The 26,153-nt window shown below is 40.3% G+C and overlaps 1 protein-coding gene across 2 annotated transcripts in view; it reads right to left on the reverse strand.

Annotated features, from left to right (window-relative positions):
* Nucleotides 1-26,153, reverse strand: part of GRB10 (growth factor receptor bound protein 10) — a 202,212-nt gene that overhangs the window by 95,426 nt on the left and 80,633 nt on the right. For both annotated transcript variants that reach the window (XM_034761340.1, XM_034761339.1), the window contains exon 3: nt 18,646-18,739. In XM_034761340.1, coding sequence (XP_034617231.1) covers nt 18,646-18,739 — 94 coding nt within the window. The remainder of the gene's footprint in view (nt 1-18,645; nt 18,740-26,153) is intronic.

Consider the following 26,153-nt stretch of genomic DNA (forward strand, 5'->3'; position numbering starts at 1 on the left):
CTATGTTCTCGATTTGGATATAAAGGATCAAATCTGGGACTCGTGTGTGTAGCTGTAACCCTGTTAATGTTAAGGGAGTTGCATGCTAATTATACCACAGTTTACTTTGACCCAGGGTACCCTACATTTGTTATTTATTTATTTACCCAGTAACTTGCCATTATGAGGCTCTTGTTTTAGCAACATCTTTAATGCTACATTTAGCATTTCTTTGTCTTGCAAATGCTAAGATACACAGCATCTTTTGCTCCATTTCCAGCTGTTTTGCTCCAGTTTCCAGCTAGCTTACATTTAGCCAGAAAAAGCAAAATTTGTGGAAACTTATCCTTATAATTGTCACAATGGTGCTTAGATAAGTTACCATAAAGTCAGACCTCATCCAATCTAAGTATGTTTTGCTGGCATTGCTATACCACCATCCCTCCTAGTATAGGCATCACTTATATATGCGCATACAAGTGTCTTTGCTGTTGTAAGTGTACCTACACTAGGGTTTACACTATGTTAGCTATATCAGTAAAAAAAAATATAATCCTCCCCTCCCCACCCATCAATTTAGCTATGCCGGTATAAATGTTAAGTATAGATGAGGTAGGTCTCAGACTAGTCTCTTTGGAAGCTGGTTGGCTTTTGAAGATAATATACAAGCCTCCACATATTTGAAACACTTACTGCAATGTCTGTTAGTGGTGTGATTTTCAGTGACATTTCTATGCTGGCAAAAGCCCTAGCGTAGAAGAGTCCTTTTGCTAGTACAGCTTATTTTGCTCACCGAAACAATACAAGCTATACTGAGAAAAGCAGTATTTTGCTGATGTAAGCTACACCAGAAGGATTTGCCAGTATAGCTAAACTACCAAAACTTTGTAGTGGAGACTAGGTCTTAATTAATTGTTGCTGTTGGTTTCCAGAGGGAGTTTGAAGTTGTGGTTGACATCCAATAAAGGTTTAAGTGACCTGAGAACTCCATAATTGGGAACCAGCCCCTTAGTATAAAACTACCACAGCCATGGTCAGCAGAGAGGATCCAGTTCAAGCACTTTCAGCATAAGAAAGGGAGCTGAAGTCCAGCAGGATGTTTTCTGTCAAAGGCCCTTTAACTTTGGGAACTGGTCCCACCACTTAGTTCACAACAGTAAGTTTTCCCTGAAGTTCAACATTCTGCAAGGCCCAAGGCTCTTCAGGGCAAGGACTGACTTTTTGTTTGGTGGTTGTATAGTCCCTAGGCATTACTGCAAGACATACAAATAGTTTTTCTGGTGGAACTGCAAAAGCGTGCACACTAGGGGAGAGATATAACTTAGAGAATTTTTCACTTGACCAGAGCTCAAAGAGCCGTTTACTATATTGGTGGATGTGTTGGCTGCATGAGCAATGGAAAGTTACTAGAAAACATCAATAATAAATCACACCTCATTCAGAGTTACACAAGCAGCTAGCATCACCTCCAGTAAAATACCAAAATACCCACAAGAAACTCCAAGGCTTCTCACACCATGCCCTACGCCTGGAGTTGTTTCTGTGAGCCAAATTCCCACTCCAGAAAGATTTCTTTTAGTATGTACTCCAAGGTCAACTTCCACAGCTGTTCTCTGTGCCTGACTTTGATCCTGGTAACACACATTAAATTTCAGCCTCCTCTCAGCTTAACTCACTGATGCCCTATTGTGAGCCAAGTCTTACGTATCTACTAGCCTTCTTACAAAAGAAAATTCAGCCTGAAAAAAATTGCATTATCTTTTTCCACAGCCAAGTTATACTGCATACAAAACAGCCACGTTAAAAGGATGTTAATATTACAAAGTCAAGCACTCAAGAAGTTAGGAAAAGCCAGGATTCAGGTTGCCTAAATCTTGTCCCCTTTACATCTATGTATTATGATTAAAGCTAAGAGATCAACTGAATTTTTTGGTTTCCGTCTGAAAAAAATTGATTTGAAAATGTTGATTAAAAAAATTGACATTTCCCATTTTTTTCCACCATTTTTTTTTCTGGCCAAAAGTATTCACCAGATTTGACACAAATTCCCAAATAGTTTGGGTGTTCCAAAAAGTAAATTTTTTTAGCAAGTACTATTCCCCGAAAAACTCTCTTATGTTAGTTATGATACAGTCTTTAACAACGTGATTATGTGAGAATTTTCCCAAAGGACCTCTACCTCATTCATAGCAGAAGCTAGGAAATGAGATAGCTAGTTGATCTTTTTATACTCACGGATTAGAGTTGCCCCATCCACTATTAAATGCACACCATCCAAACTGAAATGAATATGGACTTATGACTCAGACAGTATTTGAGCCTTACACACATTAAATTAGTTCACTTTGCAATACCCCTGTGAGGTAGGAAGGAATTTTATGAAAGAGGAATTGTAGCAAAGGAAGATCAAGGCAGAAATATGCATTAGTCTCCATTAATTTGGGGTGCCTCAGTGACTGGGCAACCCGCTTGACACCATGGGTAAAAGAGCACTTTATAACATTCAAAACATTGCACACATATTGACTACATTACTCTCACAACACCTCCATTTAGTATGTGGTAATCCCATTTTGCTGACGGGAAAAAATGAGGCAGAGAGGCAAAGTGCTTTGCCAAAGGCCACATAGCAATCCATTGGCAGAGTCAGGATTTCTAGCCTCATGCTCATGCCTCTAGGCCATAATGCCTTATTGCCAGAGGTAGTGAGCATTTGCAGTTCCCTCTGACCTCAGATGGGGTTTAGGGTGCTCAGCCCTTCTGAAAACCAGGCTCCTTCAAAGTGGGCATTCAGAGAATGAGGATGCTGTAATTAGTGAACTTCGTCAAAGATTTCTGTTTACGTGACTTGTTCAGAATCACAAAGAGCCAGAGATAGAACCCAGTTCTCCTGGGTGGCATTAAACTGCCTTAGGTAGGATCGTTTGGTGGTTCATTATCCACCTTCCAGAGCAAATGAAGGGGGAATCCTACAGACAGCAGCCTAATTTGCTACCCAACCAATTAGTACAATGAGCACTGTCTATCTTGTGCTTTGGATTAGGCACTAGTCTGTGTAGCTAGAGTGCAACTGTGCAATCAAACGCTGTATCATTAGTCACATGCAAGAGGGGGCAGAATTTAACGCTACCTGTGTCAATTTTAATTCCAGCATTTCCTAACTTGAGTCCTTGACTTGCAATCATAACATTCTTTTAAACGTAGCTCTCTGTATGTAATTTCCTAGGTTTTTGGTTTTTTTTAAATACACAAAGAAAAAACCCAAATTGTTATGTGCAATTTTGCCAGTATGCAAAACCTATATTCACACTGGCCCAACTTCTCAGAAGTTTGCCAGTAGCGTATTGCAGTGACATCCAGTTACCTAATTCCGCCACAGCCCATTAGTATACTATGACATAATAAATGTTAGGCTCCACTGATCAGAATTGATCAATGAGTACCCATTGTGACAGTTGGTTGTTTCATTTTTAAAAAAGGAATTATGTTTGCTTACTTGCAAATTCATAAAGTTCCATAGTCTGCAATGGTTTTCCAGTCATTTAGCACAAGTAGTTAGATTCTTTAGATGATTAAAAAGCTATTTGTAAGAAAAAATTCTGAGCTTTAACAATGTTTGAATTAGCAACTTCCTTATCAACCAGAAGATGTTTTGCACTCACAGTAAAGTGAGGGTATAACTGGTTGAAAGAACATTCTCAAAGAGTAATTATCAGTGATTTGCTGTCAAAAGGGGATAGGTGGGAAATGTATCTAGTGCGGTTCTGCAGGGGTCTCTTCTGCATCCGGAACTATTCAATATTTTCATTAATGTTCTGGATAACGAGTGGAGAGTATACTTATAAAATTTGCCTTGGGAGGGGCTGTTAGCTCTTTGGAGGACACGATTTGAAATGAAAAGGACCTTGACAAATTGGAGAGTTGATCTAAAACTAAACAGAGGCACTTAGAATCATAGAATATCAGGGTTGGAAGGGATCTCAGGAGGACATCTAGTCCAACCTCCTGCTCAAAGCAGGACCAATCCCCAGACAGATTTTTGCCCCAGATCCCGAAATGGCCCCCTCAAAGACTGAGCTCACAACCCTGGGTTTAGCAGGCCAATGCTCAAACCACTGAGCTATCCCTCCCCTCCCTCACTAAACCCAGGGTTATGAGTTCAAATCCATGAGGGGGTCATTTAGGGATCTGGGGCAAAAATCTGTCTGAGGGACAGTACTTGGTCCTGCTGTGAAGGCAGGGGACTAGACTCGATGACCTTTCAAGGTCCCTTCCAGTTCTACGAGATAGTATATCTCACTTTAGTAGAGACAAATGCAAAGTACTACATTTTAGGAAGGAAAAAAAAATCAAAACAATTGCAAAATGGGGAATAACTGGTAAGGCAGTAATCCTGCTGAAAAGGATCTAGAGGTTATAGTAAATGGAATATGAATCAACATGATGCAGCTACAAAAAAGGCTACTATTCTGGGGTGTATTAACAGAAGTGCCATATGTAAAACATGGGAAATAATTGTCCCACTCTACTCAGCACCGGTGAGACCTCAGCTGGAGCACTATGCCCAGTTCTGGGCATCACACTTTAGGCAAGGTGTGGGCAAATTGGAGAGAGTCCAGAGAAGAGCAACAAAAATGTTAAAAGATTTATCTGACCAATGAGGAAAGGTTAAAAAAAAAAAAAAAAAAAAGTATGCATGTTCAGAACAAGACAAGATGACAGGGGCGGGGGGAGGACAGGGGTAAGAAGGAACCTAATAACAGTCTTCAAATATATTAAGGGCGTTATAAAGAGGACAGTGATCAGTTGGCCACTAGAGGCAAGACAAGAAGTAATGGGCTTAATCTGCAGCAAGGAAATTTTTTTTAACTATAGCTAATCACTAGAATAGGCTTCCAAGGGATGTTGCTAAATCGCTGTCTTTGAAGGTTTTAAAGAATAGGTTGGACAAACACCTGTCAGGGGGAAGGGTGGTGTCTAGTATACTTGGTCATACCTCAGCGCAAGGGGGCTGGACCTGTTGACCTTTCAAGATCCCTTCCAGCTCTACAGTTCTATGATTCTCTGATTAATTTGACACTTCTGGTCTTCGAGATTAAACTCCTAAAAAATTGTGCTATTATGTAGAAAAGAATATTAAGATCTTAAACTAATTCTATACTTTGCCAGACAGCTTAACCTACATTTTCTGTAATAGTGTCAGCCAATTTTTAAAACCCATTCAGTTACTAAGCACCAAACCAACATTTGTTTAGGATTTATGATCACTTCTGTAATTTAGATATGAAAGCAATTTAAGCAGCCAGTCAACCTAAAATGCTGAAACACTAAGAGGCCTGCAATGACTTGAAATGGAGCATATAATCACACAAAATTGTAAATTCACTGCATGGGATATCACGCAGCTTTGTTCCCTAACACTCCAGTTATAGACCTCTCAATTGCTTTTTATTTTTATTTTTTAAAACAGGTAGCAACAAACACATCCCATTCAGTTGTATCCAGAAAGCTTTTGTTTAGGAGCTGGTTATAGAAATAATTTATTTTTTGTTCTACCTGGAGACAATGGAGGGCAAAAGATAAAATTATCCTAACAATTAATTCCTATCTTTATGGCAAACAATGGAAAGAAACCAAGGGCAGTGCAGACTGTTCTCCACCCTTCTGGCTATTTTGATAGAGACCAAGAATGTAACCCTGAAGGTCAAGAAAGATAAAAGGTCTACATGTAAGTGCTCAAATGAAGAAGTCAGTGGATTAGGACATCATTTGTTTCCACCTGTGACAGTCTTAGCTTGGATGTGGGATACAGAGCACTAGCTAGCATTGTGAATATTCCGTTTCCATAACAAAACATCCTTAGCAGTTTTTTTTTTTTTTTTTTTTAAACACTGAACACCTGACAAGCTAAACTGTTTGCAGATGAGAGGGTTGCATAATGTCAGCTATTAGAAACTACCTGCCATCATCAGAGAGATCAAAGGTGTATAGCCGATCAGAGACAGAACACAAATCAGTACAGCCTTGTTTGAAAGGAGGTGGGAGTGACTTATCTCTGTATCTAAAGATGGTCAGTGATTTTATTTGGGAGACAAATGAAGTTCTGGTATACAAATTACTAAAATTCACAGAAGGATTAGGAGACCTAAAAGGATACTGAGAATCTATAATTTAGGTAGTTTAAAGAATGCAAAAGTAGTAGTAGTAATAGTTTCAGGCATGATACCTACCCTTGATTCTTCATGCCAATTTTTAATCACTTACAACAACCAAGTTTTCTTTTGAAAGTATTTGTGTTCCCCTTGTGAAAGATCTACACTAAGAGGTTTGAAAGTACAGTTAAAGTTGACACTTGATGGTATTTTCAGTTTCATCGAAGTAAATCAACAGATTAAGAAGAAGATAGCGTCCTCCTCATACCACATACCACTACTAGTTAAAAATCAGACTTCTGTCTGAGCTATTTAAATTGACAGTAACCCTTTCAGTTGGAAAACTGATGTATAGGCAGAGTATCTGCATTTCTCCCAAGATGTTCATTTGTGAAAGAGCAAGGAGCTTGGCTTTGTGCAATTAGTAACCGGAGACTAGATTAATGCTAGAATGCTTTGTCTGTAGTCAATATCAGATGATGGTTCTCTTGCCCATTTTAAGTATTCCCCCATGCAGCGACACTGTAATTTTCTCTTTTTAAAATAAGGTTTAACAAAGCTGAGACGGGATTAAAAACTAAACAGCATAGCAAGCAATAAGATACAGAAGTGCATTAAGAATTGTTACAAAATATAAATATACACCCTCTTACACCAAGACAACTGCCTTTCATATTTCATATTGAAGTTTTGCAGGTACCTCAATATCTGGAGTTGGGAAACAGGGCTAAAGAGGCAGACAGCAGGGTCTTGAATGAATAACCCCCTCCAGTAAAAGGTGAAAAGTCTACACAAAGCAGTCGCAGTGCAAACCCATTGCAGGCATTAAGCAGGAATCTTTGGGGGGGGCCCGACCCACACAACACATACTAAAAAAAGAGAATAGGGAGCCCCCTGGAGTTGTTCAGGGCCCTAAGCAATTGCTTAGACTCCTTATACCTAGCGCCAGGTCTGACACAGAGAAACAACTTTCCAACTCTAAAAGTGATTTTAGTCCCAAGATAATTTAATTGCCCACAGCAGCATTCCTACATTTAATTATAGCACCTCCAAAAAGGCTCTCAAACCCCTGAAGTTACTTAAATATATCTGAGGTGTCAATCACTAAGGGTGAGTCTACGCTAGGAGATATACTAGTGCTAGCTCTCATCTTGTTACAGTGCTAAAGACAGCTACATTCTATGGAACACAAGCAGGGGAAGGGTGGATGGGCTAGCCAGCCCACGTATGTATCTAAGGTCCCAGATAGATTGCTTCCCCGAGAACCTATCTCCTCCCATAGCTCGCACTGCCATAGCTACTTTCTATTTTTAGTGTACTAGCTCAGTGAGATCTAATGGGAGTATGTCTCCTCAAGGTGGGAATCATGACCCCAGTTCAAAGGGCAGACATGCGCTTACTGGATGAAAATAAGCAGAGCCCCAGGAAGGGCAGGTGGTGTGTGGCAGAGCAAATAATCCAGGGCACCTGACTCACAGTGCTGAGCCTTACCTATGAAGTGTAATATAAATGTTAGCAACAAGTCCCTGGCTGACAGTATTAATTTCCATTTGTCCACGGAGCTAGGGTCTTGACATTTGGCACAAATTCAGCATTGAAATGAGTGAAAAAAGGTTAACAACTGTCACAGAATCCTAATAACATTCTTCCAGCCAACTTGTGAGCCCATACCAAGAGCTCTTAATTAACTTAAACTGATTAAACTAAGGAGAGAAAGGTCAAGTATTATGGTCTGCACAACTCAAGTTGAGGGCTGTTAACTCCATGAAGCCGAGAAGGGATAGTACAATTTGGAACCCCAATTCCTCCCCTAAGGCTAATTAAGTTTCTGCTGTCCAAGTAGTTCAAGTGCTATTGCACAAGAAGGAAAAGGATGATGCAGACTTCTAACTCATTACACAGGTAGTGGCGATACACCACCAGTAGTAGATTATGGATCAGTTCATTTACAGAGGAAACATCAAAGAGAACCCCAGTAAAGCTCAACTCAGGTAAAAGACATTTGATACTTGAGACTACTACTGGGGATGGCATGCTTGCTGAAGTGTTACCTTAGTGACAGTAAGTAGGGCCTGGTCTACACTGGGGGGTTGGGTGGGAGGAAATCGATCTAAGTTATGCAACTTCAGCTACGTTATTCACATAGTTGAAGTCCACGTACTTAGATCTACTTACCGCGGTGTCTTCACTGCGGTAAGTTGACTGCTGACGCTCCCCCATCGACTCCACCTGTGCCTCTCGCTTCGGTGGAGTACTGGAGTCAATGGGAGCGCGCTCGGCAGTCAATTTATTGCATCTTCACTAGACATGATAAAATCGACCCCTGCTGGATCAATCGCTCTGGAGGTAAGTGTAGACATGCCCTAGGAGACCAATACAACAGGCTAGAAAAAACAATATAAAACGTAGGCTATCATAAACTCAGTTTTTCCTACTAGAGTGGATCAATTAGGTTTACAGTTTAGGGGTTGATTTTACTAGCCAATAAACCATATTTTTATTTAATATTCTACTTTGGCAACAGAAAAGCATCAGAATTTGATCCTCTTCAGGTTTTTACCATCAGCTTAATTTAAAGGCAGAACTATCTTCTTAATACCAGAGCGGCAAGATTAGCAAAGGTTCCATGGGGTGCTGAATTTACATGAGAAGTCTGAAGTTGGAGACTGAGGTGAAGAGCTTGACTCATCATCCATGACAAGATGTATTTTAAAGGCTGTAGAGAGTACTTGCTTTTGAGAGGTTTCCATAATAATATTGTGATATTTCAAAGACACGTATCTCCAGAGATTTCCCCTTGGGGATTGGAGGGAGGGAAGAAGTGAATCAGACACCACCTCTTAACTAATCTATGGTACCTACCCCTACACATGCCAAGTGCGATTTTTATTCTACTCCTCCTATTACAAAACTAGGAAGACCAGTGGTGTTAGACCTGATTTTATATCTGACATATGAGGGGAAACGGCTGTTCCAAGCAATGCAAGACTGTGCATCTGCTCTGGTTGTGATGCCAAACATAAATTGCCAGTTCTGCTGTTGGGAATGGGTGTCACAGTCAGTGCAGAAGAGAGTTATAGTATCTATCAAAGTGCACCAATTGCATTGTTTAGATCGTTAGGAGATACGCACTCATTGAATGGAATACCTATACTCCTAAATAAATGACTGATGCATTATGCACCTAGCAGCACCACACTCAACACCATTTAAATAAAACAAATTAAGTTGTTGTATTTCATTTGGCAGATGCATGTGCAATAACTAGAGGATGCGCTGAATCTAAGACACACACATACAGCTGCGTGACAACAGAAGGTACATTTGTATAGAGAGCACATACTTTGACAACCTATACATGGAGAGATGATGCAAGAGTATGACCAGAGTAAGAGTATTAGCTGCCCATACATGGAAATGGGAGTTAGGAAAAAAACTAGGCAGCAAGATGTAAATGTTCAGTTACCTATGATCCCGAATTAAGAGATTCTCATTTGCTTCCCACTTGTATGATAAAGAGTTTGAAGGGATCCACTAGGGCAGGTTTGCCTAGGCCTAGAGCGGCGGGAGGCAGTGCTGGCGGAGGGACCTTATGAACCTTAGTAGAGAAACTGGAGATAAAAATATATTCTTCAAACAACAGTTTGTCTCCCTTTGAGCCAAAACCTGCCATGACACACTTAAATACAAACTGATACTTTCTCAGCTGTCTTGAGTTTAAATAGTTCCAGCTTACTAAGGAGGTTGGTCCGAAGTTAAGTGGACCAGCTCCACCTCCTGTCTTCTTCACAAACATTGAGCATCAGAAGTCATTTCCCCTTCAATATGCCTCCAGGGTCCATTACAAATATGATGGTAGCTCTTAGAAGTTTTCAGAACCCGTTCTTTCTCTAGGTCATTGAATAAGACCCCTCCCTCTCCCCCCCCTTTTCCCCTCCCTCCCTCTCACACACACACACACACACACGAAATTTTAGCACTTTCCAACTTTTGGCTCGTTTTAAAAGGGTGATTTAAAAATTATTTGTATTTACATTATTGAGTTGCCTAAAGGCACCCGCCCTTGTGCTAAGCTCTGTACAACCATGAAAGATGGTCTCTGCCCTAAAGACCTTACCCTTACCTCTTAATACAAACATAGAAACGTGGGGCTGGAACACAGATGACCTCTTGAGGTCCCTTCCCTGTCCTGAAGCAGGATTATAAAAATTCAGATTTAACACTGCTGGATTACAGTCAGATTTGGTTCTCTTGCCTGCAAACACTGAGCACACATGCTTCTTTACTTAAGTCACAAGAATTATGCATGTGCTGAAATGTTTGCAGGATGAGGATCACAGTTCTTATCATAAAGTTATGGGGGGGCTGATTCCCTCACGTTGAGAGTTTCCACTTAGTAAAAACTTATCTAGATAAGAACAGATGCCCAAAAGGATAGCTTGTCAGCTGGGGAAAATAAGTAGAAAAAACACCACCCACGTGCACACTAAATGGCTTCTGGTCTGCTTCTTCTCTTTTCAAATCACTAGCAGCCTTATGTACAGAATTTTCCAGTTAACTCAATTACTGGTCAATTTGTTCCTCCTGTAATTTGATTCAAACCTCTGAGACCAGATTTTTCTTCTCTAAACTAAAAATAGCACATTCTCTTCTTTGTTCAGTTCTTGTTTTAAGCAGATATCTCAGTCAATGGGTTTAGAAAGTGGCCATATAAACTAAGGAGAAGGCCAAACCTCCATGCAAGCCGTTATATACTGTACCCTGGAAATAATAAAGATAACAAGATTAGACACAAAGTAATAAGAACAGATTTATCTGAAATAAGGCGGAAGGTACTATAATAAGTTAGTTGGGAAGTAGAGGCTCACCTTCACATGCAATTACAGTAAACCTTTTTTGCACTGATGATAGTTGCAGTAAGTTATATAAATGCTGTTGGCATTGTGCAAAGACTCATGGAAATCTGGCTGCTTTCGGCATTGATTTCTTCAGTACCAATGGCAATGTCTCCTACTGACCACTCAATTTATATACTGCTTTTTCATTCTACATTTTAAGTTCAGGACTTATTTGTACCTCCACAAAGCAGGCTTGAGTTCTGATAATAGCACATCCTGATGACACTGGTGTTTTCCCAGTACTGCAGTGAAAGACAATCCAGAGTGTTGATAATTACTAGGCACACTCATTGGCTGCCAAAGAAAAATATAGAAGTCACCACTGTGGGCAGCAAGTCAGAGATTTGTGGAAGTAAGCCAATCAAAGCTTGGGGGAGGAGGGACACACAAGGAATGGGCCATACTGGCATATGAGCCCTAATTAAAGCTATTTAGATTAAATTGGAATAGGAATGCTGGAGAAGGAGGATTAGCATGTACCACTCCGACTATGTCTATGCCAGTCATTAAAGCAGCACACAAAATAGTCAACTAGAGTGGATTTTATGGATCTACATAGTATGCGGGCAGGGGAGTTTTTGTTATCTCTAGACACTATTGAGCCTACAAAAGTCACATTTTTGCTATTAACTTGTGAATTTAAATTGGGAATCTGCCCTAAGAATAGAGTTCAGTGACTGTCAGCCCTCTTTGGAAATCTAGAAAATTGACTGTTTATATGCTTAAAACCAGCATCTACATCACTAACTCAGGCAAGATCTTCTAATGTGAACAAGGCAGACCTATCATATCACACTCTGTTGTCTGCTAATAAAACATAATCTGGCTAAGGCGTGAGGTATAGCACTGTTCATTCTAGTTTTGAATAGGAAAGTAAAGAACTCCTGTGACATACAGAATTTTAGACTTTACAGCAGAGCAGAAATAGTCTCTGAAGAGGAAAATTGTATACGGGTGCTAAGAAAAAGGGGTTGTAATACATCTGTATAGGCAGCAAGAAGAATTTGATAGTTTGTACCTGAAGAACATGCTAGTAGTTTACTTAATACGTTATTTATTTATTTTTAAGAAGTTACAATCAAGTGCTGCTTATTTGCGTTCAACTACTAAACACTGAATAGTAAGTAGTTGTGAGACCTCTCAAAAAAAGTAACTGGGAGGTATAAATACAATGCATTATAAAATGATAACCACCACCTTCAACCGTCCTCTAGTGATGGGTTTGACACTACTTAATGATTTTCTAGAAAAACAATTGAGCTTTCATAATGAGGCTGAAGTGCAAATAAAAGGGAACAGAAACAGTAGCGGCACAGGCTTAAGAGTTTAACCTTGCTGAAGTTTGAAAGATTCATTCATTCAATTGATTTGTACTGGGAGCCTGCTACACATTTCCATTATCTTCACATGGTGAGCCACCTCTCTTTGCTGGGCAGTATAGCTAAGCTTGATAAATAGCATTAATAACTTCATGAGCATCCTAGTGGGAAGGGTAGACTAACTTCTGCGGCACCCCTCTCTAGCAGCACAACCAGAGGGAGAGGGGAAACGTCGGCTGGGCTATCTGGTCAGACTACTGGGGGGGAACATGAGCATGAGGCTCCCTCCCACTACAACAACTCCCATGAGGCACAGCAGAGGCAGACAGCTATCTACCCAAAATATTTTGACATTTCCAAATCAATGCTTCTCAGAACTTTTTGTTCCACAAAAGGTTTTGCTGTTTTGACTTTTCACCCTCATTGGGGATCAAGACAAAAATGTCAAAATATAAAAATTTCTGGTGGGTTTAGTAAAAGGCCCCATAAATGACATTGTGATGAGGTTTTCACCGAAGCACTCTTAGCTACAATTGCTCTCGCTCTCTCCTTCTGCACCCTTTGCCGTTGGGCAGTGTACAGACTGCTATCCTTCAGCATACATACCATACTATGCAAGTGAAAAATATTGAATATTGCTCTTATTTTTATGTGAAACTGAGATACGGTTAAGTGGCCTGCCGTTTTCTCAAATCTTCCTTTGACCATTTCCCCCGCTCCCCCCAAAAAAGTGCAACTTTAGTTGACCCAGTCTAATCATGTTATTACTTCCCCTTTTCTCCTCGTGGTTTTAAAGATGCTAAATAACTGTTCTGATATACTTTGTCACTTTCCTTAATAACCCTTCAATAAACACCATATAATTTCAATGCTTGGTTTTTTACCCCATCTTCTATTTTTGTTATGATTTCCCAGAACTGAATCATTTTTTCCACACAATATTTTGCTTCCTGAATACTGAAACAAAGCCTGAGCATTTCAGCCTTTTCCATGTCTTCAAATTTTACACCGTTTGTTGATGTCTCTTATTTCTTTATTCTCAATGGCTTCAATCTTACAAAATCTCTAAGGGCTATGGCACGTCACACAACTTTTCAGAGGTACAGGAAGATACTCCCCAATTCATGTTGTCTGAGGACTGTACTTGTATGCTTTACCTTTAAATGGAGGGATCATTCAGTATTAATATCAAACAATGGTTTCAGTCTAAAGTACTTGTTGCTCATGAAAGTGACTCATACCAGAAAAGTGTATTGGAAATAGCAAAAATACTTTTTTATAGCTATTGTAAAAATAATTGTATACAAGAACTGCAAGTTGCAAGACTCCTTACTTGAGGGAATGTACTCCCAATTCCCCTACCTCACCTTCAAATATTTAGCCTTTAAAAAAAAAAAAAAAAAAAAAATGGCTGTCTCTGTGGAAGGATGATTCGGCTGCAAACAAGTACTTGGAATGTCTGTAGTATGAAAGAGCTTATTTAGGTAGATACATTTGGCAAGGGTTTCTCATCCCTCAGATAAAGCTCTCACTTGTGCCCTCTTTTTCCAGCTTACAGGGAATAGAAGAGATTCAGATTCCTCAGCGGAGTCTAATCACTCTTGTACAGGCCATGGGAAGAAAGCATGATTTAGAACTGGAAGCACTTGAACCAAAGCTGTTCACTTATAAAAGAGAGGAGGGGTTGTAGTTTAAGAGCAGCTGGTAAACTAATGATTGATAGAAACTGTTAAGTCTGCTGCATTCAGAGAACCTAACTTTCATTGGGGTCAAACATGAAATGGCAATGAGTGGGCATATACAATAGCATAACAAATATGGGATGCTGAAAGTTCTGTTGTATATTAGTTGTCTAATTTTGTGAAATGCTGCACTATCTAAAATAGTTCATCCAGCTCTAAAGAGGCCAAATTCCTTCAGAACTTCTGCTCAGGTTAAAGAGTTGCTAAACCGTGATTTCCCAAACTGTGGTACATGTACTGCTGGTGGTAGGTGAGCTTGCTGCCCTTGGTACACTCTAACAAGATGGTTGTTCCCTTTTAAGTGGTGACAGGGACTGGGGCCAGCCAATCCCTATTCCATGACATGGCCTCTTTAAGGAAGCATGTATTCAAGGGAGCAGCAGACTAGCTGGGGGATGGGACCAGATGTTAATCAGATAGCTCTCTCTAACATGATAAAACCCAGCTAGGTGACTCCCAGATGGAGAGCAAGAGCAGGTAGCCTGGAAGAGGTGAATTACTGGAGAGTGACTCCCTGGAAGAGGAACCAAAACCAGGAGGGAGATTGGTGGACTAGGAAAGCCTGACTGAATCATACCAAAGCCCCATAAAGGAGGGCTACAGTGCCCCAGAAACAAGGGGAAGAAGTGTGTTAAGGACCAGCAGAAGCTCTATGGAATAGGGCTGGAACCTGGATATTGGTGGGACGGAGAAGCTGGCTTCAATCACAGCATGGTCTCAGGAAGGAGGGCTGTGGAATCCCTTTAACTGTCCTAGAGGATGGAGCTGAGTCCATGGACCAGGGCAGGAGAACCTGTGGGAAAGGCTCTCTAGAGGCACCAGGGCCTGCAGTGGGACTGGCAGAGCTCCCAGTGTCAGAAGGATCTAGACGGGAACTAGGAACCAGAAGCCTTGGAACAAAACTGAACAGGAGCTGAAGCTGCCTGGAGCCTGGGTAAAGGCCTCCCACTTGCAGCCAGGACTCTCCCACCTCTCTACCTATCCTCTCTGAGCCTCTTGCCCTTTTACACATTCACACCTACCCACCAGAAGCAGCCCCTTGCCTTTTTACACAAATACACACACACACACACACACACACCCCCAAGGCCCCCTGGAACTCCAACCAGAACCCCTATCCTCAATAGAACTGAGGGAGAAACCGATTTTCTTGCAAAACGGTGAGATTTTGCAAGTTTTCCCATTCTGCGTCAGGATGTAACGGACATTGTGACGATTTTACACACACACACACACACACACACACACACACACACAACAAAACAAAAAAAACCCAGAGAAAGACCCATCCACTCCAGAATAACTGATAGACCAGTGGTTATTGAACTCACCTGGTAAACTAATGATTGATAGAAACTAAGTCTGCTGCATTCAGAGAACCTAACTTTCATTGGGGTCAAACATGAAATGGCAATGAGTAGGCATACACAATAGCATAACAAATATGGGATGCTGAAAGTTCTGTTGTATATTAGTTGTCTAATTTTGTGAAATGCTACACTGTCTAAAATAGTTCATCCAGAGGCCAAATTCCTTCAGAACTTCTGCTCAGGTTAAAGAGTTGCTAAAGCGTGATTTCCCAAACTGTGGTACATGTACTGCTGGTGGTAGGTGAGAGAAGTTCAAGTACCTGGTGTGAATCAGGCAGAGTAGAGACCTGAAGCTAGGTCTTCCACACTGTAGTGAGTGCCTGTACCACCAGGCTCATGCTCTCTCTGGTTGTGGCCAGAAATTCCATCCTGGACCTAAGAAACCTTTCCTAATGAAAGCTGTCTCAAAACGGGTACATTCCCATGCAATATTTCAGTTTTCTTAAGTGAGCATTTTGTGATACAAACATTTTGTCTAAGAATTCCAACCAGCTCAGAACCTGTTCAGTGTTGAAGGACTTTTGCTCTACAGTTACTGGAGAAGAGTGTACTTTTCATAGGTTTGTAGATTAGTGTATGAGCAGGTCATAATACCAGAGAGAACCAGCATGCAACTTGACATTGTAATTTAGCATTAACAGTTGTTTACATTTTCATAGTGCTATAAAAGCATTAAGCTAGGTTATTTTCCCACTGTAAAAAGGGGGAGGAGCAGCAGCAGTTAGATGAAATGTCAGAGGCCACACAATCTGTGGGAGAGTCAGGATTAGAATGCTGACATTTCTGGTTCCTGGTCCTTTGCTCAGTCCATCCTCCCTATACAAACAGTCTGATTACAATATGTATCCATGTTAGCATTCAAGTTCACTTGCAAACTAAATACCAGCTATATTTACCCTGATTATTTCAGTTTTAGCAGAAAACCTAGAAGTGGGTTTGAGACACGACTTGACACAGTTTCAGTTGCTGCAGAATAAGAAACACTTTGTTTTTGGGTCCAACAAAATTGGCCTTTACTTACTCACTGATAGCATATTATTAATTATATCAAATATTGGCCTTATTGTTCAAGTGTCCCTTAGAGCAGCCACTGACATTATGGAACACATTCCATTTAACCACAATTGTTAAATACATCGGAGTAGTTTGCAGGACTCAAAGTAGTTCAGGCAGAGAAATAACAGGTGCCAAATAAGTCTTCATGTGATTACTGAGAGTAACAAAGGAGAGGAGATAGCTGGAATTACTGCAGAGTGTACCCAGAGATCTGAATCCTTAATTTGCTGGAGCACAATGAAGGTATGTAACAATGACGAACACAAGTTACAGTTTATGGATATCTAAATAGAGCCCATGTATGGGCCTTTTCGGATAGCATAATGCCAAAGCAGAAATACTGAATACTTTTGCTGAACCACTCGCAGGCTTCCAACATACCAGTTATGTGGGACAAACTATTTCAAGTGCAGTCGCACGTAGAGAGCAGATCACTTTGAACATGATTTCCAAGAAATCTCAGAAGGTTAAGGCCAAGGAGCGAGTGTACATTATGCATGGGCGCACAGTGACGATGGTTCTGAGAATCATAATTAGTATCATGAAGGAAGGTGACTAAGCTATACCCAAGACAAATCAGGATTGATTTATTGATGGTACTCCCAATGTCATCACACTAGTGTTATACATTCACTTGAATCAGATTATATTAAATCCATATTAGGAAAACAGGAGTGGATGGGGGGTGGAGGGGAAAAAAAGCGTTTATCTATTAAGAATATCAGGAGGCTTCTTGACCTAGGAAAAGGACTTCTGGCATCAGAAAGTGAGGCTTCCCAGGTCTTCAACATAATCAAGATCCTAACTCTATCTCAATGAGCACTATTAAGCATCAACAGGTTTACATTCTAATTCTGTGGCATGTGTCTGAGAAGACAGTAACTTTTTGGAAGAAGTCCTACATCTGGTTACAAAGAAGGAAATCTACTGATGGCTTTAAATCAAGTCTGTCAAGGGGTTTGGATGGGACAAGGAAGCTTTAGTTAGAGTGTGGGTAAGGCAGTCTGAGGTGAACGAAAAATGGAATGTTGCGTGCCTGCACAGTCATGCAGAAATACGAAGTGCATACAGTGACCAGGATATCTGTTTGTGGGTAGGCTCAGATTGTAAGAGAATTCAAGATTGTAAACTACTTTTGAAAACTTAAGTAGTCTGGGAGGTTTGCAAATCATGGAATTCAAATCTTGCTGATCTTGACAAATAAACAGAGAAACTAAATTTCCAGCATTTTTTAGAAAAGTTACCTTAATCCTGGTGCACATTGTTAATGGTGCCTTATTATTGTATTGACTGTGTCAAGGTTAACGGCTGCATTAAACTAATGCAACTAATGTGAGCCCTTCCATAATTAATATATGGATACTGTTATAGAAAAAAATCCTACAGAATGTAAACTATCCTTTTTCTTGGAGTTTGAATCACTCCATAGGAAATACACTGTTTAAAGTGCTATAGAGATGTATAAAGTTTTTATAGAGCCCAACTGTCTGTGACAAGGTCTATGTATTTGTCTAAACCCTAACCCCATGGGGGTCTGATCCAGGTTATACTCCAGGAGCTCTCAAATGTCACAACTAACCTCATTAATAGGGACAAGAAATAAAGCGGTTATGGGACTTTTCAGAAGCGAAATAATTACTCAAGCTATATGAAAAATTTCACTTTTGTTTAGGCATTAGGACATGAATTCAGGGTTCTCTTTTTCCTGTAAGAGTTGATATATAACACGCAAAGCAGGTAAGGATGTCACTCCTCTTGCCAATCTATATGTATCAACTCTTCCAGAAGAATGAGTACTCTGAAGCTAGGTCCTGAAAAGGAATAGCTTTCAAACTAGATTTGTAATACAGTATTACAGGCCTTTTAGTACTTAAAAAACCTGTTTTGGTGAAAAAACTTACAGCAGCTGCACAAATGGAGAAACTATATTACTAAAGGATCTCCTGGTCATCTTCATTCATAGCTCACAAAGCAGTTTGCAAAGAAGAGGATATAAACAATTAAATGTTTTCAACTTTCACATTACCAGGTGCAGAAACAAATGTAGAAGTCAAATTACTTCAGAACATACACTTCTAGGGTTCCCTTCCCAGCATCTTGACCAGACCTAATTCCACCCCATTCCTTACCTTGGTGATTTAAAGAGATGCGATTAGATGGTTCTTGGAATCCTGGTTCCACCAGATCTCTCCGAGTGTGAGCTGAAGTCTGATCTACGTTATCCTAAAAACACAAACAGCAGAAAATCTGATCAAAATATGCATTTTGTATTCTCCATAATCTAAGATCCTGGGAGCTAAGGCAATTTGATATAAAAGAGCTGAAGAAAGTTTTCCTCATTGGGTTGCGCTATAAAGTTCTTATAGATGACAAAGCTGTGAATCCTAATTCCAAGAACTGTGGTTTAGGATTTATAGTGCATTAACCAGAACAATTCAGACAAACAGATCAGGAGCAAACCCTAACGGAATAAGAGGTTCAGTTTAGATATTCATCCAAAAGTCCAGATATTATTCCAGTTCTCTATTTTGGCAAACTCACAAGATCAGGCTTGAAAAGCTTTAATGCTTTCACTGGGTCAAGAAATACCATAACTTCTTGTAAGCCTTCTGTACTTCTGCCTAAAACCAAGACTTCAGGGAGCAGGAAAACAGGGGAATCAAAAAAACAGGATTAACTTTATTTGGTTTACTAAAGTCAGCATTTGAAGGAAATTAGAGTAGATTCATATTTCGCCTGAACCATTTTATCAATGTGTAAACACCTAACATTTCTAGTTTGTTGAAACATTCCAGATTGAGAGTTAATTTACATTCTAGTATTCCAGGGTGAGAATGGTCTATAGCTCATGACAAGAATTTAGTCCATGCCTCCTTAGAGGCTGTTTCTAACTGAGTGCCAGTTAATATTAGAAAGTCTCAGACTTTCTGCTTGAAAGACTTAAAGTCAGTATGTATGAAATCTATCAATTCACAAGTTTATAGATGTTGACAACTCAAGAAATGCCAACGGCTTCATAGAATAGTTTTCTATTGAAGTTTTACATGTAAAAGTGAAGTTTTAAAATACCCCTATCTATCTAGTTGTATAATATTCCAAACCCTTCAAAATGATACAGTACACGTTAAGATCTTGACATCCACGCCTTCATACTGGCCAGACCCTCCATCTTGTCTGCTAATCTTCCCGTGACATTTCTTGTGTCACTTGTGTACCTTATTTTGAATTCAAACTAGTTCTCTCTTAGGGTATGACTACACTACCCGCCGGATCAGCAGGTAGTGATCGATCTATCGGGGATCAATATATCGCGTGTAGATGCAATAAATCGATCCCCGATCACTCTCCTGTCGACTGCTGAACTCCAGCTCGGCAAGAGGCAGAAGCAAAGTCGACGGGGCAGCGGCGGCTGTCGATCCCGTGCCGCAAGGACGCGAAGTAAGTGGTTCTAAGTTGATCTAAGATACGTCGACTTCAGCTACGCTATTCTCGTAGCTGAAGTTGCGTATCTTAGATCGATCCCCCTCTCTCCCCAGTGTAGACCAGGCCATAGTCTCATCCTAAAACCACAAGAACTTTCCTGCTGACATGAAATCCTATTTACCCTTCTCTTTTCGGCACTTGTTAATCCTTCTATTTTAACACTTCAGTGTAATTAACCAATGTAATGTGTAGTGCTTTTAGAATGGTGGTGCTTTCACTGCAATGCATGTAGTTTTCCTTTCTACTTGTATGAAAGGAGAGATCATGGCTATTCCCAAAAAACCTTAGCATTGTGTCTTTGGGAGGTGGGGGGCTCTGAAGGTAGGGTAAGACAGACAAATTATCTTATATTAATGCAGAAACCCCTGAAGCTATCCTTAAAGGAGTTTGAGCCAAGAACTCAAACCTGAAATTAACTGCAACTCAGCTATTCCAAACCCAGTACTGGACAAGGCTTAAGCGCTAAGCATCTCAGACAGAGAATAAAGCAGAATGATCTTCCATACTGTGCAGTGTAATGACGGCCAGAACGCTGGTGTGTGTTCCACCCCACAGAATATCAGACTTCAATTTTCAGCTGGTGGCTAGATGTATATGTGACATTGTTGCCAACAGGCAAACCCATTACAATCAATACAACACTTTCACGGTATTTATCCATGAAGGGTAGCATGTGAGGTGTCTACTGAAAACTTGTAACTTACCAGTACTCCTAATCATTGTGAGATGTGTACATGGTTAATATTTAAGGAACATGTTACCATACTGAAAACTAACTCCAAGACCCTAAGTCAGGCATAGATACCAGGAAACCATAAGTCTTGGTGAGGACCCATTCAAGTGGGAGGGAGTTGTCACCATTCCCCAGTAAGGTAATGCAAGGCTCAATTGTCTACCCTTGCTCTATCCCAGCACATTCAATGGAAAAGCATCAAAGACAGCTGCAAACAATCAGAATCACTTGGAGGTAAAAAGGAACATTGTAACAGACAGGGGATCGCCCTGCCTGTGAATAAAGACAAAAGACTCATTTTCAGTATATCACGGGGTGGGGAGAGGCACTCTGCATCCATTCACTGAGTAGACAGCTTGTTGAGCGGGAGTGTTTCATGAAAAACTGGAGGTTCCTGGGAAGCCAGCCAGTTCTGCAACAGACTGAATTTTGGCGGTGGAAACCTGCTTTTATTGGATAGAAAAGATACCTATAAAAGTGTAGGCCCTAATTTGCATTTTATGATTTTGTTTTGTATTGCAACCATTTGTTTCCATCACATTCTCTTGTTTCTAATGGCTTCTCTAGTCTATTTTAAATAAACCTTCTTTGTGTTATAAGTGCTCATAAGTGCAGTGCCTTAAGGTCGAATTGGCAAACTGGGGTTCACTGCACCTTTGAGAGCAGAAGACCTGGGATTTCTGAGTAGCCAAGTGTCAGAGGCTGGATATCGCAGGGGAACACTTTAAAGGGACTCGGGGACAGGGATGCACTTTTTGTTAACCTGCAAGGCAAAAACAGGGCTGACATAACCCAGGAGAGACTGCATGACTGACTAACAGACTGATGGTGTTAGGAAGGTAACACCAAGCTACCATGTGCAAGACTCCCCCTTATTGGGGCAGAGAATAAAAAGTAGCTCTCAGTCCTGGGTACCCTGAGAATTGCCTCAGCATGGCAAGAACATAAAATATTGACAGATTAAGAGTCTTCTGAAATAGCAGAGGTCATGTTTCAAGAAGTACAAGGGTGCTAATTCTAGTTCCCATGCAACAATTTAAGTTCAGATGGCATATCTGCATTTAGCCGCAGATAGTCTTCCCATCATGAAGCTCACATGCTTAACTAGTACAGCAGTTGAGAAACCAAACAAGGTAAGGTACGAGAAGTCATTTTATTTGCAAGTACGCCTTACAGTGTTTTTACTGTCCCACCAAAAACCAAGTAAAATGTCTGCTAGAAAGGAGACAAATACAATACGATGTGGTTACAAAATACAACAGCTGTACACAGAGGGTCTTTTTATCTTTGAATCCCCTACAGTACTAGATGGAAAAGTTTTACTGTAGAAGATCAAAAAGCTGTGGCCTGGGGTTGGCTGAAAGCCTGTAACTTAGCACTTAAATAAGCTTAAAAATAATTTCCACTGACTTAGAGAAAGAAATGCCATCCTCTCTGAGGCAACCTTTCAGTTCTTCAGGAAGGTGTTTAAACCACAAGCCTTCCTCATCGACTCCAACTTAAAGTTACAGTAAAATTTATCAGAGGTAGAGGTTTCAATCACTGGAGATGTACAGTGACTGTGTCTTTGCAGCTGTCCTAGTTTGCTTCAATACTGGACAATTCTACCTGTATCTTCTATAAAAACGTTGGTTCCACATTTTTCTCATGAAACTATGCCCTGGGCAAGGATTTCCTTAAGGTATTTAAAGCCAGGGCAATACACAGAAAAGTGACAGACTTTCATAAACCACACCACCTGTTAAAGCAATGCAGGCAGCAGAGAAAAGGTAACTACTGTGCCATTTTTTAAAAGCTCATGATAGTTTCACATGACCCTCCAGGATCTATTTATGTAAATTGATCAAAGACAAACAATGGCATGTTGCCACCTGCAGTAAAAATCAGACTGGACACTGGAACAAGGTTAAAGGTTATATAATTGTTCCAAGTCACTGAACAGCCAAAGAAGTTTTATTGTTTTAATACAACCTATACACAAAGTTTGTCAGCAAGTTAAACACCTGCTTTCTTCCATCATTCCTTCCCCCAGCTCAATCCACACTTACAATAAATCACATGTTTTCTACCTATTTTTATTCCTCTCCCCTCTACCAAGTAAGTGCTTTCATCCTGAAATTAAAATATGCTCTCTGACTTGACTTATTACAATATCAAACCGCAATAGTATTTTTAGAAGCTAGCTTAGGCATCAGCCCCTATAAACTTACTTGCATGAGGTATTTTGCATGTCATACGGCATCTGTGACTCTAAGGTTGATTAATCAAGTGACTAGTGGGACTACTGGAACTGTATGAAGCAATGTTTATTTTTAATAGTGTCTCCTACAGCAGTTAGCATTTTGTGAAGATAAACAAAACAGATTTAACAGATTAGATTTCGATGCCATTTAGCAAACTTCAATATTGCATGAAATAATGCAGTGCCTGTATCATACTTTAACAGGGCACAGTCAGAGGCAAAGACAATATTCTCTGTACATTAACAGCCAAAATCTGGGATTATCTGACAATCTAGAATTATCAAGTACTTTATGGCCTTATACCAGTTATCCAATTTTAAACTACTAAAATGACTAGCTATTTGGGCTAGCATGGCAACAATTTCTGTTATCAAAAGAAAAAAATTAAATCAGACATTTCAAACAGAGGATCAGTCAACCTTACTCATTACCAGCTGTGCTGTCTGCATACATTTTTTCTTTAAATCACTTTCTGTGGTTTCAAGTGTTACAGTTCCTATTCCATAATGAGTTAAATTGCCAATAACGATTGATATTAAGAGGCAACAGCTTTATTAAGCTAAAGAACAGAAAGAATTATAGTTCCCTCCAGTTTATATTTTTGCATACTATAGTTTCCATGGAATAGCTATCCCATTGTATGGTAGACTAGGTTATTTCCCCCCCATACTCCTTTCATAAAGCATTGCTAATCCCTTGGACTAATCCTATGATCAAATGAATTGGCAGAAAGGAGAAATAACCAATCCAAATAGCTTTGAAACCACCATATCTGCTCCCATACTCACCTTCGATGCAGTTCTATTACACTACTCTGGTGTGTCGATTAGGTAATAGACATATTATGTTAGCTTTAAAGACAAACAGAAATAGGGTCTTCTGAAGACCACTATTCTTTACTTTCCAAATCAAGGAGCTGCATGCAAGTTGATGATGGACAGTGAACTGTGCGCAATGTTTACACTAACAAGAACAATTCATTTCTGCTGCGTGAAGTAGGTAAATAGGAGGAGTAAAAAACCCAACAAAAACCTTCCTCTTTAAGCCATTCCCACCAAATTAATTGTACAGCTAGACTTGTATGTTAAAATGTCAGATTTAAGGTGGGTCCAACTAAAGTTTCACATTCTATATTAACTTGCTCCTATCTGTTCATCTGTAGCTTTTGACCTTCACTGCTATCAAAGAGATTGACTGTCATATAGACGTGTGGTTAACCAAGTGAGAGCAGATTTTCCTGTTGACTGCTCAGCGAGCTGGTGCTCCAATACCTGAACAATACAAAGAGCTATTGAATTTACTCAAGACTTAGCACTGTATTTTTATTTGGGGAGTTCAAGCCAGTTTCCCCACAATGAGGGCTATCATAAGCCGACCCAAACCTAAACCCAGTCCCAAATCAAAATCACAAAGTTTGGGTCAGTGTTTGATTAACATGTTCCTTCCTGGAAAAAGTTTTTAAAGCTATTGGAGAACATGCACAGCTGTTGAGGAGCCCAAGGTCCCTTACCAAGCACCAACTGGCAATCTGTTTAGCACAATATACTCTGGGCTTACCCAATAGCAGATACCCTAGGCCATGAAAAACTATTTGAGTTCACAGGCAACAGGGATTGAGATCATAGATCATAGAATATCAGGGTTGGAAGGAACCACAGGAGATCATCTAGTCCAACCCCCTGCTCAAAGCAAGACCAATCCTCAGACAGATTTTTACCCCAGTTCCCTAAATGGCCCCCTCAAGGATTGAACTCACAACCCTGGGTTTAGCAGGCCAATGCTCAAAGCACTGAGCTATCCCTCCCCCCCAAAAAATAAATAAAGATATTCTATTTCCTAGAACTGGAAGGGACCTTGAAAGGTCATCAAGTCCAGCCCTCTGCCTTCACTAGCAGGACCAAGTACTGGCTTTTCCCCAGATCCCTAAGTGGCCCCCTTAAGGATTGAACTCACAACCCTGGGTTTAACAGACCAATGCTCAAACCACTGAGCTATCCCTCCCCCCAAAGGGATTCCCAAGAAAGGGTAGAACTGCTATTCAGAGATAGGGCTGTGGAGAAGGAAGGGGTCTGCCAAAGCTCAGGATCACAAAAACATCCAAATATATGGATTCTCATCTAGAGATTTCAGGTTTCTTTCTTCACAATTCATATTGCTTCACTCTCCTCCCTAGTTTCCGTTCCGGGCATCCGTCAGCCTCATTTCTCCATGGCCCAGGTCTTTGCATTTTATGAAAGATGGAATGCCAAGAAAAAAACTGAAGGCTTTGCATACCCAGCAGATGATCCCAAGGTGGATTTTAGCTTAATTGTAAGGAGCTCCCGCACTAGCTTAAAAATGCATTGCAAGACTAACCTTGCAACTCAATATCCTGTAAGTAGTTTTCCTGCTTCTAAACTATTTTGTCATCTGACTGAGAACCAACCGCAAGAGTGAGCATACTCGGTCAAATAAGCAAGGTTCATTGCAGAATTTTTACATTCTTGTTCAGAGTTTTGACACCCAATAACTTTAAAACCCCTTTTTAAAACTGCCAAAAGACAGACATTATAATAAAATAAGCTCAAATCCCAGGAGACTGAAGTGGTCTGCCTTTACAGTACATACTATAATAATTGCTGGTCAGAACCCTAGAGGTCTGGGCCAAATAAACCAATACTGGATTGTTTAGTTAAAATAGCATTCGAGTGAAGCTCAAAGGATGGAAACCCCTTGACAGAAAAATTCAGTCCAGCAAGAGAGCTGGGGAGAAGGGTGTTGGACAAGCTCAAACCCTAAATCCTCACCTGCAATGGTGGCACCTGGATCCTATATATCCAAATGCCTTGAATAGTGTTACCATTCCTATCCCCCCACTCATGAAGCATTTCTTGGTAAGAGCATCCTATAGAAACTGAAAGTGACAATATGGTATCAGATTTATACTCTATCGGTTGAACTGAAAAGACCGATTTTCACCAGTGGCAAGAGGAAGAATCAGATTTGCTTTATGGAACATTAAGAAAGTTAAGTGATTTGTTTTCATTCTGAACGCTGAACTTTGACTGCTGCAGTGAGAGCACTCTTATCCCAGAAGGTACTACCAGGAACAGTAAATCTCTCTCATTTACAAAAAGTTGTCTTTCAAATCAGTTTCTGGAAAAACTGTTCTAGTTAGAAGTGGATTAGAAAGTTTCTC

Source organism: Trachemys scripta, chromosome 2 (genome assembly GCF_013100865.1).
Source record: "Trachemys scripta elegans isolate TJP31775 chromosome 2, CAS_Tse_1.0, whole genome shotgun sequence".
Taxonomy (NCBI): Eukaryota; Metazoa; Chordata; order Testudines; family Emydidae; genus Trachemys; species Trachemys scripta.